This window comes from Doryrhamphus excisus, chromosome 2 (genome assembly GCF_030265055.1).
Source record: "Doryrhamphus excisus isolate RoL2022-K1 chromosome 2, RoL_Dexc_1.0, whole genome shotgun sequence".
NCBI classification, from domain to species: domain Eukaryota; kingdom Metazoa; phylum Chordata; class Actinopteri; order Syngnathiformes; family Syngnathidae; genus Doryrhamphus; species Doryrhamphus excisus.
The window spans coordinates 13,413,279-13,431,124 of NC_080467.1; the positions used below are offsets into that span (position 1 = coordinate 13,413,279).

The following is a 17,846-nucleotide window of genomic DNA, read 5'->3' on the forward strand; positions in this document are numbered from 1 at the left end:
ATCAAGACTGTTAAGACGTGAGAGTGGGAAGGTTTAACTGTATGATATGACGGCACTCATCGAAATTTTATACAAGCTGTCACCCGCAAAGGATGGTGCGGTCGTCTAATCGTTTGGGCTCCTGGGAATGCATTAGAATGAGTGATGGGTCGTAAAGATGTCAGTGGGTGTGATACCATGTTTCACCTTAATTAAACCATCTGAAATAGCCAAACTATCGCCTGAATGCACTCGACAGCTCTAACCGCTTCTCATGGACAACACTGCTCTAGATACACAAGTCAACATTTTAGCATGCATCTTACTTTGCAAACATGTCAAGTTTTAACTTGTAACCGTATCCTTACAAGATGCTAACTGACAAATGCCCGCTTGCTAATCTCAGCTTAACAATAGGGTGTCTGTGTGCATATAAAAACTCATATTAAGGTATTCTTACATCCTGAGTCTCTAGAGAGGAAGAGGGCTGCATAGGGGAAGAAAAGAAAAATAAAATAAATGTCCATCCACCATCGTTATTACTTAAGAATATCCTTATGCATGAGCCAAGGGATCAAAAAAGGGCGAATATCTTAAGAAAATCGAATAAAAAAAAAGACACTAGCAAAGCAAACATCCACATTCAAAGCCAGGCAGGTATAAAAAGGCAAGCTACACTATCATAAAGATAGTGGAGAGCCACTAGAATGCATATCAACAGCGACTGAAACTGAAGCCCATTTAAAGTCATTATACCCAAATTGGGTATAATGGAAATTCACCCCACACATAAGGGAATGAGATGAAATGATGCTGATGCTTAATAATCATAATTAGAATCATGAAAAAAAAAGTTGCAGACTTATGACAATAATCTTGAAAATGTCAGCTACTGCGCAAAAAAATACTTCGCATCGCGTGATTCAAGTAAAGGATGAATGGGAGGATGCAGGAAGAGGGCGGGATCGGGAAGATGGATGCCCTTTTTTCAGGGGCGGGGCCGTGTGGTGTGAATTTCATCATGCTAAAACATTTTATGGATGGATGATAAGGCAACAAAAAGGGCAAAACAGAGCATAAATTAACACCAAAACAAACAGCATGACAAATTCAAGTTGGCCAGAACTAGCCCTGCGGTACAGCCTGTTTCAGCAGGTCACATGACTTCTTTTTTTTCTTCTTTTTTTTAGGGCACATTTGCACCATCCAGCAAGTTTCCTCTCAAACCCCTGAAGACTTGTGATCAGGGGGTGAGGGGATGGTAGGTGAGAGCTGGCAGGAGCGTGTGATTGGTTCACGGCATCACTTGATGTTAATTAAGAAAAAACATGACTCCTGTTGGAAGATGACATATCAAGTTAGGTCATGATGGAGGTCTAGGAAACACGTGTCTCTAATTATGCCTTGCTTCAGAAGGAAGAAAATACATTCCCAAGTGGCGTAGCCGATCTTCGTTCACATTTTCTTTCATCGTCATTTCTTAGGTGTGAAGCCTGATGAAGTGAGCACAGTCCCGACCATGCAGGGCATGCTGGACCATCAGGACTCGCAGCTGCTTGTTTTTCCATAGAAACAGAAGCGAGTCGCTATGGTGCTACATTATTATCATCATTATCATCACTGATTGCGTAACATATTTAAAAACAAAAAAATCAGACAGTGCACTTCTGACTAATGTCTTGTGTAGCTTTACATGTCGCTACTTGGTGATGCATGGGTCATTTTAAAAAGACCAATAAATAATTCACCAATTACAGTGGAATCTGAAAAGTTGAATAGTTCACGGATTAAGCATAATGCAGAAAAAATATATTTTTTTGTGAAGAATCATCATAAAAATCCAACGCCAAAGCCGAGAAGTTATTTTCAGTGAGTGTCTCAGTAAGCGTCTAAACCAGGGGTCTCAAACACGCGGCCCATGGGCCAAATGTGGCCCGCAGGACACTAGTTTGAGGCCGCCGCCTTGATATGAAAGTTTAATGTTAGTGCGGCCCGCGCAAGTTTGATATGGATGCTGTATGGTATCATGTACCCAGAAAAAATTATTACGTTTGATTAATGTTCATGTTAAAGGTTAAATAACTGTTAATAGTTATCCTCCCTATCCGTGTGGAAGTGGTAAGTTTTGGGCTATTTATGTTTAAAGGAAATAACTTGAAGGCTACCGTTTAGGTCGCTAGCTCTCTAGTTTGCGAGTTAGCATGTGTTCCAAGACCCTGCAATATGTTGTAAATAAAAAGAGTATAAATGTGACTAGTCGTGTTTTTTCATGTCTACATGGCTCTAATAATGCTTTGTTAATTTTAATCGCAATGACATCATCAAAAGCACTTCTGCCATTTTGTGGCCATTTTTATGGCTTAAAAATGTTCTAAAAGTGACATTTTATTGTGTAGTTGCACTATCATCTCTTTTTGTCTAACCCCCCCCCCCCAAAAAAAAACATAAAATATAAATACTGTATTTTCCGGACTATAAGTCGTACTTTTTTTTTTTCATAGGTTGGCAGTTCCTGCGACTTATACTCCAGAGCGACTTATAAATGAAAAAACTGTTTATGTTACATAAAAGGCGACACGGCGGTCGAGTGGTTAGCGTGCAGACCTCACAGCTACGAGACCAGGGTTCAATTCCACATTCGGCCATCTCTGTGTTTTCTCCCACATTCCAAAAACATGCTAGCTTAATTGGCGACTCCAAATTGTCCATAGGAATGAATGTGAGTGTGAATGGTTGTTTGTCTATATGTGCCCTGTGATTGGCTGGCGACCAGTCCAGGGTGTACCCCGCCTCTCGCCCAAAGATAGCTGGGATAGACTCCAGCAAATGAATGAATTAATGAATGTTACATAAACACTGGACACCTTTTCTGTTTATGTTTAGTTTTTGTGTAGCTGAATAACCATTGTGTTAGCATATCTTACACCTGTTCAGCCTGTTCTCCATTCTTTTATTGTCAGAACTTGCCTTCCAAGAGGACGTAATATCTGTTTAGTAGTAGTTTGTAAAATAAATTACCGGCTAAAAATGCGACTTTTACTCCATTGCGACTTGTGTTTTTTTTTCTACCTAATTATGCATTTTTGGCCTTGTGCGACTTATACTCTGGAGCTACTTATAATCCAGAAAATACGGTAAATATGTCTCTCGGATATGGCATAAACCCATTTAAGAGCCATTAAGTCTCCAGTCTTCCAAGCAGTTACGCCATATGTCAATCTCAGTCTTCCTCTCCAACTCCACTTCCTACTGTTTACACTCGTAAACCTCGTGGAGCAGATGTTCAACGTTAGAGGTTCCACTGTATTTTAAACTATTTTCCCCACACCTCATGATTTCTGAACATTTTCTACTGAAGAAAAGCAGTGCATTTTCTGATTTATAACACAGCATAGAGGAAATAAAGTTAAAGGTTAGTTACGATCATAAACCCAACTACACCTGAGTGGCTACAGTACTAATATGGCATGCATATTCATCACAATGCAAGGTCACTTTATGTACTCATTAGCATCATGGAGAGATCATGGGATGTGCTCCATTAACATGGATTAGACAGAAGTGCACTTTCTCTGAGAGTCCATCTTTCTGGTCAAACGTATGCATTTGTATGGTTGGACACAAGGCAGTAGAAGCATATATTTACATATACGATTGCACAAACAAGCAGTCCAAATTATGCCAGCAATGAGGATTCCAGGTTCCAGTGGTCACTGCACTGAGGGAGGAGGAGACCACTTAAACTGCAATGGTAGATTTTCCATCATGATGGTTCCGTGTCCTACATAACCAAGTTGTCATTTTGAATTTGTGGAAATGAGATCACAGTGAGCAATCACATCAGTGCACCCAAACAGTACGAATAACGTCTGGCATAGGACAGATTGGATTAGCTAAACTTCATGCATTCCTCAGCGCTCCTTGGACGAGGCCTCATTATCGTGGTTGATAGTACCGTGAAGATTGTGTGTATCTTGAGCTCCGAGGTCCTGGTGATGGTTAATGAGGAAAGATGAGCATGCTTGAGGCATCTTTGTTTAGTCTTGCATAAAAATCAACGTGATCGTCGCTGACACGGATATAAATCATGCTGGTCTACTCGCAGTTTAGTAGCGTCCCTCTCCTTTCTCAGTGATGCGCCACACCACCCACACCCACACCCACGTCCCACCCAGCATGCAATCGCCTGCTGTACGCATCCACAGAACGTACGTACATCCATGTCAGGACAGTCACAACAATGACATACTGTACAGTTGTCAGCAAGATGGTGGACGCTCTCGCTTTGCTGACAGGCACTTGACATTGTTTGTATACTGTACCTTCCGTCACACACTGAATTGTGGTTCAAATACAGTGTAGCACACATGTCGTCACATGAAACAGTCACAGTGACTGGCCATTACATGAACCCCAATCCATCCATTTTAAATTTAGCATCAAAGATATCACATCAAAGTTATTTCCTGTAATTCCAATTCAACATAACATGTGAAGAGGAGCCAATTCCGTTCCAATGACGATTCCTTAAATGATTTGAATGGAAACTGAATTCCATGATGACACTATGTAACAACATATTATATTATTATGTCATTGTATGGTCATATCACCTCGTACTTCGGTACGAGGTACACTATTAAAAAAAAAACAAAAAAACCTTAAATTGTATTATGGAAAGCAGGAAGTGAACAAATGTAACCGTTACTGATTGTAAAAGTACCAGATGGAGGGGTAGGATTTAATAAGCTTTGCTTCTTCCTACTCCTTTTGGACATGTGGAACTGTGAACTGATTATGTGATGCACTCAATTGTAATCTGATGCATCTTCAAATGAAATAAAACCATTACCATTACCATTACATATGTATTGATATAATAGTCAAAATTTAATAGCCCCACGATATTGATTTGCAATGTGCTCTATTTGTCTGAGTTTGGTGCTGCAGGAAATCAATGATGGTATAATGAAAGTGCACAACTAACTAATAAACTAATTAACATGCACCAATGGCATGGCAGTAGGTTCCAAACTCATTGGATTTTGGATATTCTGCTGCAAATTGTCACATTTTCCATACATTGACCCCCTATGAGACATTTGCTTGAACCTGCGGCAAAGGAAATGCTTCCTACCTGCAGGTTCTTCCTCCAAACATTAACGGCCGCAAAGGCGAGCTGCATCTGCTTCCTGCGGGCGTCTTTATGGCGCTTATAGGCTATTTCGATGAAGATGAGGAAGATCCCCGCTGCTATGCCTCCAGCCACCAGCATGAAGACCCCTGTAACGAGCGGGCAGGAGAAAAAGTCTCAGTTGCAGGGTCTCAGAACTTCACATTGCTCCCAATGAGCTTCAAGGCACGCTGTGTCGCGCTCAGTGGTCGCCACACCTCTTTGAAAGTACTCCCGACGTACGACACATGACTAAAAGACCATCACCAAGCCACAGCACAAGATACTGTACGGTACACAGCACCCACGCCAACACTAAAAACAACCATTTTTGGTAAAGGTATTGGACAAAAAAGGGCTACAGTACCTCACCACTGCAGTTTTTGTCCAATCACTTTTAACGCTTTCTCTACACCTTAAGGACCATACCTGCCATGTTTTCAAAGGTGAGTGTGGCTGGGGCATTGCTCCGTGAGTCACACTCCTGGTATCTCACCCAGGTTTTATCTAGGTCTTCCATGAAGCCATTCTCATGAGAACTGCAAGAGGTCAAGGGTGGTGGAGAGAGAGGTGACAAAGTTAATGCATTGCGCAAACGTCGGTACTCGAGAGTCGCTTCTACCCTGATTGCAACACATAGAAGACAGACAACAAGACAGGGCACAGACAGAGACAGACAGTGAGGGCAGGAAGGGGAGCTAAAGACAGAGATGTGACACAAGGCGATGGTTAAAAAAATGGCCGACAGCGACCATCAAATCATAGATAAGGAACAAACAAAATAAAAACGTCAGACGAGTAATGCACCTTCGGCTGGGACAGACCTGAGAATGGCCAGGGACACATTCTGTTTCCAGGGGCTGTCCTTGCGCATGCCTATGCCAAAGCCCGAACGGAAAAACAGCTCTCCCGTGGTCACCAGGTCGCACTTCTGCGAGGCTTCAAACTCCAGCACCGCAGAGTCCCAGATGAAAGCATGCAGCTTGCTGTGGGGGAGGGGAGGGAGGAGTGGAAGGAGGGGGTTACGGTGCAACAGTACAATGATCTACATACATATATTTATTGTCGGCGACCCTCTCTCTCGCACACCAGATCTTGTGTGTCATTCAGCGTTTACCAGCAATCAGTACCGCTGCCTATGGCCCAAATGTAATCCAATGACAGATGGGTGAGGGCGACTCCCCCATCGGACTCCCCCCAGATGTTCGCCAGGGTGCAACCTGAAAAAGGGTGCTGCGCCACTCAATGTTAGCGCCACCTCACACTTGGTACCAGCGTGGTTGTCACGTCCACATCTACCCCCCCTTTTCCCTGGTCTGATCTCAACCATGGGCCTGGATCAGATGGAGGGCTGCAGTAAGTCTTGTAGCTTCCAACTGATCCACAGGTCCATGCGTCCCTCCCCCTCCTCCCCGTTCCCGACTCCACCTGACCTGACCGAGGGCGGAACTGACTTTGTGCTTGACAGGTTGAGCGGTCGGCCGACTCGATGTGGTCAGCGTGACCTGGCCGAGACTCACTTGTCACGCACTGCCTGGATGGCTTCGGCGGCACTCTCATAGTTGTGCTTCTCCATGTGGCGGTACATGGTGCTAAGCTCCACCTGCCGCCGGAAGTAGATATCCACGGAGCTCTGCTTCACCGTGGCGTATATGAACTTGTCCGATGGGTTTCTCAGCTGTGCAAAGATAAAGATCATAAGACTGTGAGAAGGACACGGCTTAATTGTGTCATTATACATACATTTAATTTCCAAAAACAGATTTTCCCAAGATTTTAGATCAACATTTTCAATAAAAGTGACATTTTTAGATGAGATTCAGCCCAGCTCACACTGCTTAATTCTGTCATTATACATACATTTAATTACCAAAAACAGATTTTCCCAATATTTTGGATCAACATTTGCAATAAAAGTGACATTTTTAGATGCGATTCAGCTCAGCTCAGACACTATATATAGGTTCTCAACACTAATGAATGAAAAGGTAAGATGATCAATGAAGAGATGGGAGTCACACAACTGTGGTGTGTTCAATTACACTGTCAATAAAAAAAAACAAGTCTAAACCTTTTTTTGGACCAAAAATCTGATAATTTGCAAATTGTCCAAAAGTCCTACCAAATAAACGTTAATATGGTCATGACGGATCATATGATTTACCCTTGGGTCATTGATGCCGGTGATGCGCTCCTCAGGCCGGTCCAGCACCAGGAAGGCAGCCAGGTTGGCAGTATAGGAAGCCACAATGATCATAGCAAAACCAGCCCACACCATACCAAGGATTCTCGCTGAGAAGCTACGAGGCGCACCTGCAAGTTTAAGGTTGAAGTCAGATCTGTTGAAAATTGACACAATCAAGCAATAACAGAAGAAAAATGTAAAAATAAAAAAACATAAATCAGTAAAATCCGATGGAGTTCTGACCAGGAACCAAAGACAATACCAGCAGCTATACGGAACAAAATGGCATTTTCCTACTGTTCCATTTAGTGCATCTGACCTTCTCCAATTCCAGAGTTCAGCAATACTCCCCAGGAGAACCACATGGCAGATGACAAGGTGAGGGCATCTTCTTCTTCTTCTTCACTGTTTACTTTAAATCTTCCAAACGGGCTAAAGGGAAGACATTGGGAGGGTTGCAGGAGACACAGTGAGACCTTGCACAAGAGAACGTGCACAAGTGAAATCCCTGAGAACCCAGGGTTCATGAAAGGAGACTGAACATGAGTAAAGTGAAGGCAGCAACGAAAACAGACACAAGAAGGCAGCATAGGGACAGAGTAGTGGGGATGGTTTGAGCCAATCGTCACCTCTGACTGGCTTCTTGTCTGAACTGAGGGTAAGATCTGGATTGGTTAAGAGTACACACACACACACACACTCTCCCCGTGTACCTGAACCGGTCTAGTAGGTAAAGCATCACCGCCACCACATGCACCGAAAGACCCACCAGCAGCCACAATGTGCTTTGGAACGGCTGCATGAACGAGTCCAATGTACTGCGAGGAATTTCCTGACAACACACACCAGGGAACCGGTTAATGCTTCATATTGATTAGAATTATCGACGAACAAACAATATCTTTTACGGGTTCTCTCTTACTGCTGTCCATAAATATCACAATTTGGTCAAATTCACGATATGAAATGTGAACTCGTATTAAATCATTTAAAAAATGCTGTTATAGTTCAGAAGCTTTTTCCTGCAAAAGAACAATGCAAGACAGTATGTTACATGCAATGTAATGCAATGTAATAGTGGTCGCTTACAGTAAGAGAACCAAAAGTCATTAACTTACCTTTTTAACGAGGATGGTTAGACCTTGATATTTGAAGGGTTTGGAGAATTCAATGTACTGTGCTCGTTCGTTGTTTATAGTCAGCGGGGCGACAATCATATCAGCCAGGCCCCCCAAGAGCTCTCCCATCATGCCATTCCACTCTTTCTTATTACTGTTGTTCACCTAGAAGGCATTAATTACCAAAATCATTGGGTGCGTTCACATTGATATAGTCCAGTATGAAAATGGAAGAAAATATGTTCCCTCTTTGTAGGTATAATAGTACTGTATGTTGCAAGATGTTCAAGCGTGCCGGTCGATGTTTGACCATTCGTGCAGAAGAACATTTGTGATGTCAGTCACTGAAATAGCAGCCTAGGTGCCTTAAGAATTATTATGAACTTATGTTACAAGATGTTCAAGCGTGCCTGTAGATGTTTGACCATTCCTGCAGAAGAACATTTGTGATATCAGTCACTGAAATAGCAGCTCAGGTACCTTAAGAATTATTATGAACTTATTGTATGTTACAAGATGTTCAAGAGTGCCTGTGGATGTTATGGTGAATTATTATGAACCCCTTTTAAATTAAAGGGAAAACAGATTTTAAGTTCAGTCTTTTGTGAATTAATGTAACACAAACCCGCTCCTGGGTTCCAAATTTCCCATCAGCCACCAGATGAACTTCATAGGTAAAGTTCATGGTCATAGCCAGCTTGATCAGGAGATCAATGCAGAATCCATAACAGCACTGTGGGACAATTGGCCGTCCTGTAACCAAATAGAGAAATGGTTGCGAGTTAAAATCAATGTGGAGGAAATCAGCCGGCTTTTTAATTTGCTGTCCTGAAGTGCCGCATGTAGACTGGACAAATGTATCACACACACACACACCATGGCGCACACCCACCCCACACTCTGAATGGCACACTCAGCTCCATGCATACATATATAGATACCTACTGCATATATATGTATGCATCTCCAGTAGGTGTTTGTGCGTTAAAAGCACATTGATATCATAAACGTCCCTGATGTGTTACCTGGGATGGTCTCATTGGGCCCAGTGCAGATAACCTTTTTAATTAAGACTCCATTTAATGTCATTTCCTCCTTGCATGTTCCATCCGGCATAGTGGGTTTCACATACACAAATGGCTCCTGGTGTATGGTCACTATCTATAACAAATAGGAGAAAGCTCTTGATCACATCGATTCAGATGCTCCCATCGTGAGGGACAGCAACGGAGAACGGAAGCTCCCAAGAAGCAGAAAAAAGAAGATGAATTGAGGATGAGAAGCTGGAGTGGATGGAGTGGATTCTTTCCCCTTTCAGGAGCACATATAAACTGTACTGTCTCACAGGAGCAAAAGTTAGTTTCCACACTTGATCAGATTATTACGTCAATGTGATGCCAGCTAACCTTTAATCGAGTAGACATCTGGAAGCCTTGTGGTTTTTCCGTCTCCCCGCCAGGCCAGATAATCTTCCGCTGATTGTTCATTACCACCTACAGGGAGGCAACACAGTACATATTAGGCACATTAGGGATTCAGACTTCGACACTATAGGTTGGGTCAATTATAGAACTACAGCTGACGACTGAGACTCTGGTACGCTTACCTGTGTCCCATTATAAACGCCGACTTGAATGAGTCGACTCTTCTGGTAGTTGAGAATACTGTAGTGGGCGTACTTCCTATCACCGTCGTCATTGAACTCAACGCGTCCTGTGAGGCCCTCTGGGTATTTAGATGACATGAGCACCCTGGCAGGCAAATGAAAATAATTAAAGCGTCATCGCACAATTAGACAAGTATGATGTAATGTGCTGTATCTTCTTTCTCTTTCGGCTTTTCTCTCGTTCCTGATCCTATCCATCCTGGTCACTCCCAATGTGAACCTCAGCACCCGCATCTCTGCTACCTCCACATGTAATGTGCTGTATGCATTTGTCTTATTGTGTTGAGTAGATATATTTTTGTAAAATAAGAATATGTCACAAATGAATGTACCGTTTGAAGAGAGGCCCTGTTTTCCAGATGTTGGTGTTGCCCACACATCCTCTCGGCGGCTCAGTGATATTTTCCTTCTCAAAGAGCTCCTGGATGGACTGCGCCACCACTGCCACGGCATCATTGATGTGAGCCGACTCGTTCTTCCCGTTGATGAGCTGCAGTCCGATGAGACCTAAAACCAGTCCCACGACAAACACACAATGACTCATCTGAGCCAGGTGCTACCACTTAGGATCCTTTTGCAATGCTCCAAGTGGGCAAAAACTTATAGGGTCTCCAGTTTAGACATCCTGAATAAAGGTGGCACATCAGTAGCAACAACAACGGAAATAAATATAAATATCTTTGGATTGATTTTTTATTTTTTTGCTACTGATGACCTTTTCACAGCATGTGTAAAGAGTCCCTTGAAGTTGGATTGTATTTATTCCTTTCCTTTTATTCATAACTGGGGGAATCAGGCAAGCTATTCCTTGTGTAACTGTTAGCGGCTAAACAACCAGTCAAGAATCCAACTTCAGCTAAGTTTTCTGATTGCAACCAGGTCCAGCCGACTTCTGCATGAAGTCTCAATGGAGGTGGAAGAGACAAGGACAGAACAAAAAAAAAATGATTTTTTTTTTTGTGTGTGTGTGTAAGGGTGCCTGAGAGGTTGGGGTGAGACAGCGTTTGTGAACACAAGGTGATAAAATGTGAGAGAAACGGAATAAATGATAACAAGAAAGGCTGTTGTAGCTTACCATTCTACCAGTTGCAAAACTCTTCCTTTATAGATCATTAGAAACCAGGACATTAATATGGCAGAATAGCACAATGAATAGCCAGGAGAGACACAATTCAACTGAAGAAAATAAGGAACACAACACATTTAAACCTTTAAACACCAAGTGCTTAAACGTTTAAACGCTAATCCATCACACGACACACGGTGAATCATGTAACGCATCGCTAGGTTTGTTACGATGGCCCACTGAGTGAGGCCGGGTATTAACTTGGGTATTTGCCGCAGGGCTCTGCTGGATGATGGACGTACCGTCTGGAGCCTCGCTCAGCGCTTTACCCGACATCTCCCGCTCGCCCACCAGCCACACGTAGCCGGAGCCTGTCATGTTGAGGAAACGGGCAGCCTTGTACACGGCGGCGGCATCTTCCTCGCTGGCACAAGTGGAAAAAAACAGAAGGATCCAATAAAGTAACATTTATTTACAAAAATGTATCGGATCTTAATAAGGTTCTAGTAAAGCTTCAAATGTGCAAGTAAGCAATTAATTGCAAACCAGCATTGAACTGAAATTGGCCGTTCATCATCAAAGTTTAAGACCACAGCCTTTAAAAGCTAAAATCTTGGAAAAAACGTGGATTCAATGTGATTCACATTGTAGTATTCATGATGGCAAAGGCAAAAAAAGCTCTCTCTTTGAACGCAGTTGGATTGTTTAGCTGCATAAACAAAGTCTTAAAAGATCCTGAGGGTTATGAAACAAAAAAGTCAATTTGCCCCCCACCCCCCCCCCCCCCCCAAAAAAAAAATCGGCCCAAATTTTCTGTCCATCAATACACAGGACAAGTGCAGTCCAATTCATAACAAGGGGATCCCACCATCATTATCTGGGGTGCTTTTTCCTTCAATGGAACAATTGAACTTCACCTTGTGCAGGAGCGTCAAACGGTTGTTGGCTATGTGGGGATGTTTCAGTGGGCATCCATTATTGAAGTGTGTTAACTGGGCAAAGGACATCTTCCTCTAATGTCATATATAATGTCACTCTTTTGGACCATCTTGCATGTCCCCCTGATCTAAATCCAACTGAGAACATTTGGGGAATGGGTTGGCAAGGGAAATCCGTTGCCTTCTAGGAAGCATCTTCACCACCTGCACCAACATTCTGGAAAAACCGGCACCAAGCTTGGTGAAACCAAGAATGGCTGCAAGGCGGTCGAGTGGTTAGCACGCTAGGGGACCCAAGTCCAATTCCACCCTCGGAGTTTGCATGTTCTCCCCGTGCATGCGTGGGTTTTCTCCGGGTACTCCGGTTTCCTCCCACATTCCAAAAACATGCTAGGTTAATTGGCGACTCCAAATTGTCCATAGGTATAAATGTGAGTGTGAATGGTTGTTTGTCTATATGTGCCCTGTGATTGGCTGGTGACCAGTCCAGGGTGTACCTTCCTCGAAGACAGCTGGGATAGGCTCCAGCACCCCCGCAACCCTCGTGGGGATATGCGGAAGAAAATGAATGAATGAATTAACAAGAATGGGCTCCTCACTAATTACTCCTAGGCATTTTTAAAAACATTTTCTGTCTATTTTGGGGACTATGGGGACTATTTTGCGTTTATTTTCTTTAGCTTTGGTCTTAAACGTTTGATGAGCTGATGAACAGCCTGTTTAAAAAGGCAACATTTACAATCTGATTAGATTATGGGAGTGAATTAATTGAACACAAAGCCTCAGTTTATCCCAACAGATAATATGAAATAGTATTTCAAGCATTATATTTTGGGTAAACTCTGACCTGGCGGAAAGGATGATGACTCGAGCCTCCAGTTCTTTGGCCTCCAGCAGCAGGGCCGTTAAGTTGGTATCCTGGCTGAACTGGAGGACTTTCTCTGCCTGTGATCGGGGCACAAGAAAGGTCAAGCCAGCTACTTCCCCCTCCCTTCAGACACCATGATGCCTCTTTACCTGCTTGTTTGAGCTTGGACGATTATAGTTTGAAAACGGGAGACAAAGGTAAAAAAAAAAAAAAAAAAAAGCGATCCAGAAGGATATACCGGCTGGATTTATAAAAAGAACAACTGAAGGGAAATTTTTTTTAGCATTTTTTTTTGCATGCAAACTGAGGGTTATCAAGGCTCCATAAAAAGGACGTGCATGTGTTAGGTGGGGGAAGAAAAAAGTCAATGCAACCAGTAACTAAAAACAGGTGAAGGGGGTGAGAGGGGCGTTTTGCCTCAACGACAAAAAAAAAAAAAAACAAAAAAACAAAAAGAGCTGCTGTAAAGTAGGAAGGTGCTACAGAACAGGAGGACGTAGCATCTGGGAGACTGCTTGGTCCCACATTACCGGTTCTCCAAAGAAAAAGGCTTGCAAACTCTGTTTGTGTGTGAGTGACAGTTCAGAGAACATGCATTCCTTTTTTTTGAAAGAGAAAATGAAAATGACAAAAGCCAGGGCGCTGCTCACTGTTCTTTTCTTTCTTTTTTTTTTCTTGCTGAAAATTAAAGAGTTTCCATAGCCAAACCATTCTTCATGTAAACCACAGGGGACTTTCTCAAATTAAAAAATTAAAAAAACACGTGCTACCAAGAAGGAGGGATGGGGCATTTCCGGGTCGGCTGGTGACCGGTTCGGGCTGGTTTCTAGTTGCTACGTTTGGAAAGTTGGTGGGCGGCGTGCATTGACCATGCAAATATACCTTAGGTCCTCGCTTGTTGTCATAGGACAGTTGGTCGAGGTTTTCATAGTTCCTTTTTTTATTCTGATGAGTAATGTGCACAGAGAAAATATGCAGACATAGAAAAATATTATAAACAGTTGAAAATGGAGGGCAGCAAAGCATTCCAACAAATCTCCACTTGTGCTTCAAATTGGGATCTTTAACGATGAGGCTTGCAAAGACATCAAGACTGCTCAGGAACAGCGATGATATATATAATAAGCAAGGATTATGAAGATTTACACTGTAGTCTTATGACCAGATATCAGAAACAGCTCCCAGAATGATGTGCTGTATTTCTACATTACTGCCAATACCAAATCTACCAGCATGAATCCATCAAACCACTGAACACACCACCAGTGACCCAGCACTAACATCAACCATTAAAAGATGCATCTGCTCCAACAGGGCTGCATGGTGGTCGAGTGGTTAGGGCGCAGACCTCACAGCTAGGAGACCTGAGTTCAATGCCACCCTCGGCCATCTTTGTGTGGAGTTTGCATGTTCTCCCCGTGCATGCGTGTGTTTTCTCCGGGTACTCCGGTTTCCTCCAAAAACATGCTATGTTAATTGGCGACTCCAAAATTGTCCATAGGTATGAATGTGAGTGTGAATGGTTGTTTGTCTATATGTGCCCTGTGATTGGCTGGCCACCAGTCCAGGGTGTACCCCGCCACTCGCCCGAAGACAGCCCCCGCGACCCTTGTGAGGATAAGCGGTAGAAAATGAATGAATGAATCTGCTCCAACAATCAATGGGGTTTACAGTACATTTGTTTTATACATTAAATAATATTTGATTGACCTGTATTCAATATCTATGTTACGTTTCACACCTTGTTCTTTTATTCAACTCAAAATTTGTGTTAGTGTCACAATAGCCATGAACACAAGTAGTGAGTATACTTTATTGTACTTTTACACAACAGCATGTCATTACCATCACTACATTGTATCCTGAAAAGAGGAGCGCTGGCATTCAATTATCATTCTATGAAGTGTGCAAATGTATTCTCCAGAGAGCAAGTGTGTTTAGAATTTTGTGGGTTCAAGTTTTTGCTCTCTATTATGAAAGGTCATTGTTATCAAATGTAACCACGAGCGAGTTTGTGTCTGTGTAAGTTATCCACCCCATTAAAACAGCCTCACAGCCCCTTAGGGGGCAACCTAACAGAATTAAAATATTCAACAGACAGGTTGTGAGTCTACTGTGGTCTGCCTGACTTTAGAATTTAGCATTCATTCATTTTCTACCGCTTATCCTCACAAGGGTCGCGGGGGTGCTGGAGCCTATCCCAGCTTTTTTCAGGCGAGAGGCGGGGTACATCCTGGACTGGTCCCCAGCCAATCACAGGGCACATATAGACAAACAACCATTCACACTCACATTCATACCTATGGACAATTTGGAGTCGCCAATTAACCTAGCATGTTTTTGGAATGTGGGAGGAAACCGGAGTACCCGGAGAAAACCCACGCATGCACGGGGAGAACATGCAAACTCCACACAGAGATGGTTGAGGGTGGAATTGAACCCTGGTCTCCTAGCTGTGATGTGGCACACTAACCACTTGATCGCCGTGCAGCCCAGAATTTAGCAATGGTAGCAAAATATGTACATCCAGCTAAGTAGTGTCCCATTCTGATATACATGACTGTCTTTGTGTGTTTGTACACAGAGGGAAGTGCAAACACAGCAGAATGTCCTTGACCTGAAATGGCATCAAATAGGGCTCTGTAGGTTTGAGCTGACTTTGCTTAGGTTTGAGAAAAACAATTGTTAGGGTTCATTTAGAGAATAAGCACCTTTGATAAGACTTATGATAATTATCTACCTCCACTTTTGATGTTCTAGGTTGGAGGGGAACCTTTCTAGAAAGACATGATACTGCCTGAAGGCCAATATCGAGCATCTTTGCAGTCCATTCCAGTGCATAAAGTGTGTTGCATAAGTACTCAGCTTTAGATTGTGTTTGTGATGTATATATTTTCCGCTGCGATTAGTTTGAATTTCATCATTTTTTGCAAGCTTGGCTTATTGGAGCAAAGACGTCGCCACTCAGGGAGCTTTTAAGATGGAGAGCCACTCTACAAAAAACATGCAGCATCTTTCTGCTTCATAGGACTTCCTGCACAGCCGCCTGGCATCATAGCTTACACCCCACTGCATTCTGGGTAAGTGCCCCAACCCCCCAAACATTGTGCATCAACACAATGTCCAGTCCAACAGGAAGACTGACATCCCACAAACCTGCAAATCAAATCCTTTATGTTTATCAAATTTTATTTATTCTTATTTTAAAAATGGCAGTACCAAGTTCCACACAAAAGGAAAAGATATTGAAATATTAATGCTGTGTAAATGATTTACACATGACATACGAGCATTTAACACTAAGCACATTACACATAAGGAAAAAAAACGTGTTAACGCCTACCCCCCGCCGACTGCTCTATTTTTGTACCCACATTAATATTTCATGTTGTGTTAGTCAGTTTTGCTCTCTGACTAAGTCCAACGTGTCCAGACCCGCTTTGCTGGTGGTGTCAGCGATCCCCCAGTGACTAAATGACCTCGCTCACGGCTCTAAAACGCCGCTGAAAATAGTTCCTAAATTTATTGCATCAGTGCAGCCAGCTAAGTGATTAGCCAGAATATTTCTCCCTTAATTAAAGCATAACGAGATGAGGCAGCAGTCCAAATCAATATCGTTTCACATCACATAAAGCACTCAAAGATGTGAGGGCCTTTGCAATTTAGATTAAGTGAGCCTATAATAAAAGGTTATTACTCTTTTACTAATATTAATACACTTATCAGAATAAAAACTTTGCTGATATGAGTCATTGGGATTTAGAATTGGTTAAAATAAAGCTCAATGATATTTGGGGTAAAGCTGTAGTGCAACATTGATTTTTGTCACACAGAAAGATAATTTCATTGCTTGACGGTTTGTTTAAAGTTGATATCCATTGTGATATCATAATACTGTCTCTAAATCATATTACGTTGTACTACTACTGCATTTGACATTTAACTTTAATGAGAACATCAGATGACATCGCTACAAAGACTCTGCAAGATGCTTGTTTGTTCTTAATGTTTTTAACATGAGAATTATTTTGAATTTACCAGCTCAACAGGGAGCACAAGTCGTTGCTGGAAGATACAGCTATTCCATCAGTTAGTTCCGATTAATGGGTCTCTGAAATCAACACACCTTGGAAAGATGTTCCGGTAATGTTTTAAGTAATCAAAATATGTTTAAGTTGAGAGTCGGTGTTATTAGCGTTATTAGCGAGTAGCTCGAGGTATTGTGACTGATGCTGAGACGTGAAATACTCCGCCAGAAATATAGTACTCTGTGTTAGCTGCTACAATAACAATATCGCTTAATTGTATGTTAAGCTCGGTTAATATACAATGGCACACTGTTGGCATTTTTTCAAAGTTTGTTTTTGTTAGGACAAAGTAGCTGTTAGCATCAAAATAGGTGTGTCCCAATGACATGCATTTTAGCTAGCTCATATTAACTCGTTTTCTCACGTTATGATGCACAAATAAGGGAAATCAATTCATTTCCTGCACATTTTCCACATGATGAAAACATTTTGTCCTATTTTTGTGCACATTGTTTATTATAATTTCAGTAAAAATAAAAATATTACCTGAAGTTACTTTTTTGTTTGGCCAAAGTAGCTGTTAGCATCAAAATAGGTGTTTCCCAATGATGTGCATTTTAGCTAGCTTGTATTAACTCGTTTTCTCATGCTATGATGCACAAAGAAGGGAAATAAATTCATTTCCTGCACATTTTCCACATGATGAAAGCATTTTGCCCCATTTTTGTGCACATTGTTTGTTTATTATAATTTCAGTAAAAGTAAAAATATTACCTGAAGTTACTTTTTTGTGAGGACAAAGTAGCTGTTAGCATCAAAGTAGGT

General features: G+C 42.2%; 1 protein-coding gene across 9 annotated transcripts in view; it reads right to left on the bottom strand.

Annotated features, from left to right (window-relative positions):
• Positions 1 to 17,846, bottom strand: part of grin1a (glutamate receptor, ionotropic, N-methyl D-aspartate 1a) — a 35,280-nt gene that overhangs the window by 5,754 nt on the left and 11,680 nt on the right. For 2 of the 9 annotated variants that reach the window (XM_058057998.1, XM_058058051.1), the window contains 17 exons: positions 13,876 to 13,938; positions 12,973 to 13,070; positions 11,490 to 11,611; positions 10,454 to 10,628; positions 10,062 to 10,206; positions 9,862 to 9,948; positions 9,468 to 9,616; positions 9,081 to 9,207; positions 8,456 to 8,620; positions 8,051 to 8,169; positions 7,657 to 7,769; positions 7,317 to 7,465; positions 6,673 to 6,830; positions 5,977 to 6,138; positions 5,582 to 5,691; positions 5,117 to 5,262; positions 440 to 466 (listed from right to left, as the gene is read on the bottom strand). In XM_058057998.1, the coding sequence (XP_057913981.1) occupies positions 440 to 466; positions 5,117 to 5,262; positions 5,582 to 5,691; positions 5,977 to 6,138; positions 6,673 to 6,830; positions 7,317 to 7,465; positions 7,657 to 7,769; positions 8,051 to 8,169; positions 8,456 to 8,620; positions 9,081 to 9,207; positions 9,468 to 9,616; positions 9,862 to 9,948; positions 10,062 to 10,206; positions 10,454 to 10,628; positions 11,490 to 11,611; positions 12,973 to 13,070; positions 13,876 to 13,938 (2,115 nt within the window). Of the gene's footprint in view, positions 1 to 439; positions 467 to 5,116; positions 5,263 to 5,581; positions 5,692 to 5,959; positions 6,139 to 6,672; positions 6,831 to 7,316; positions 7,466 to 7,656; positions 7,770 to 8,050; positions 8,170 to 8,455; positions 8,621 to 9,080; positions 9,209 to 9,467; positions 9,617 to 9,861; positions 9,949 to 10,061; positions 10,207 to 10,453; positions 10,629 to 11,489; positions 11,612 to 12,972; positions 13,071 to 13,875; positions 13,939 to 17,846 lie in introns of those variants that run through there. The other 7 variants (XM_058058003.1, XM_058058019.1, XM_058058012.1 and 4 more) reach the window with 7 other exon arrangements.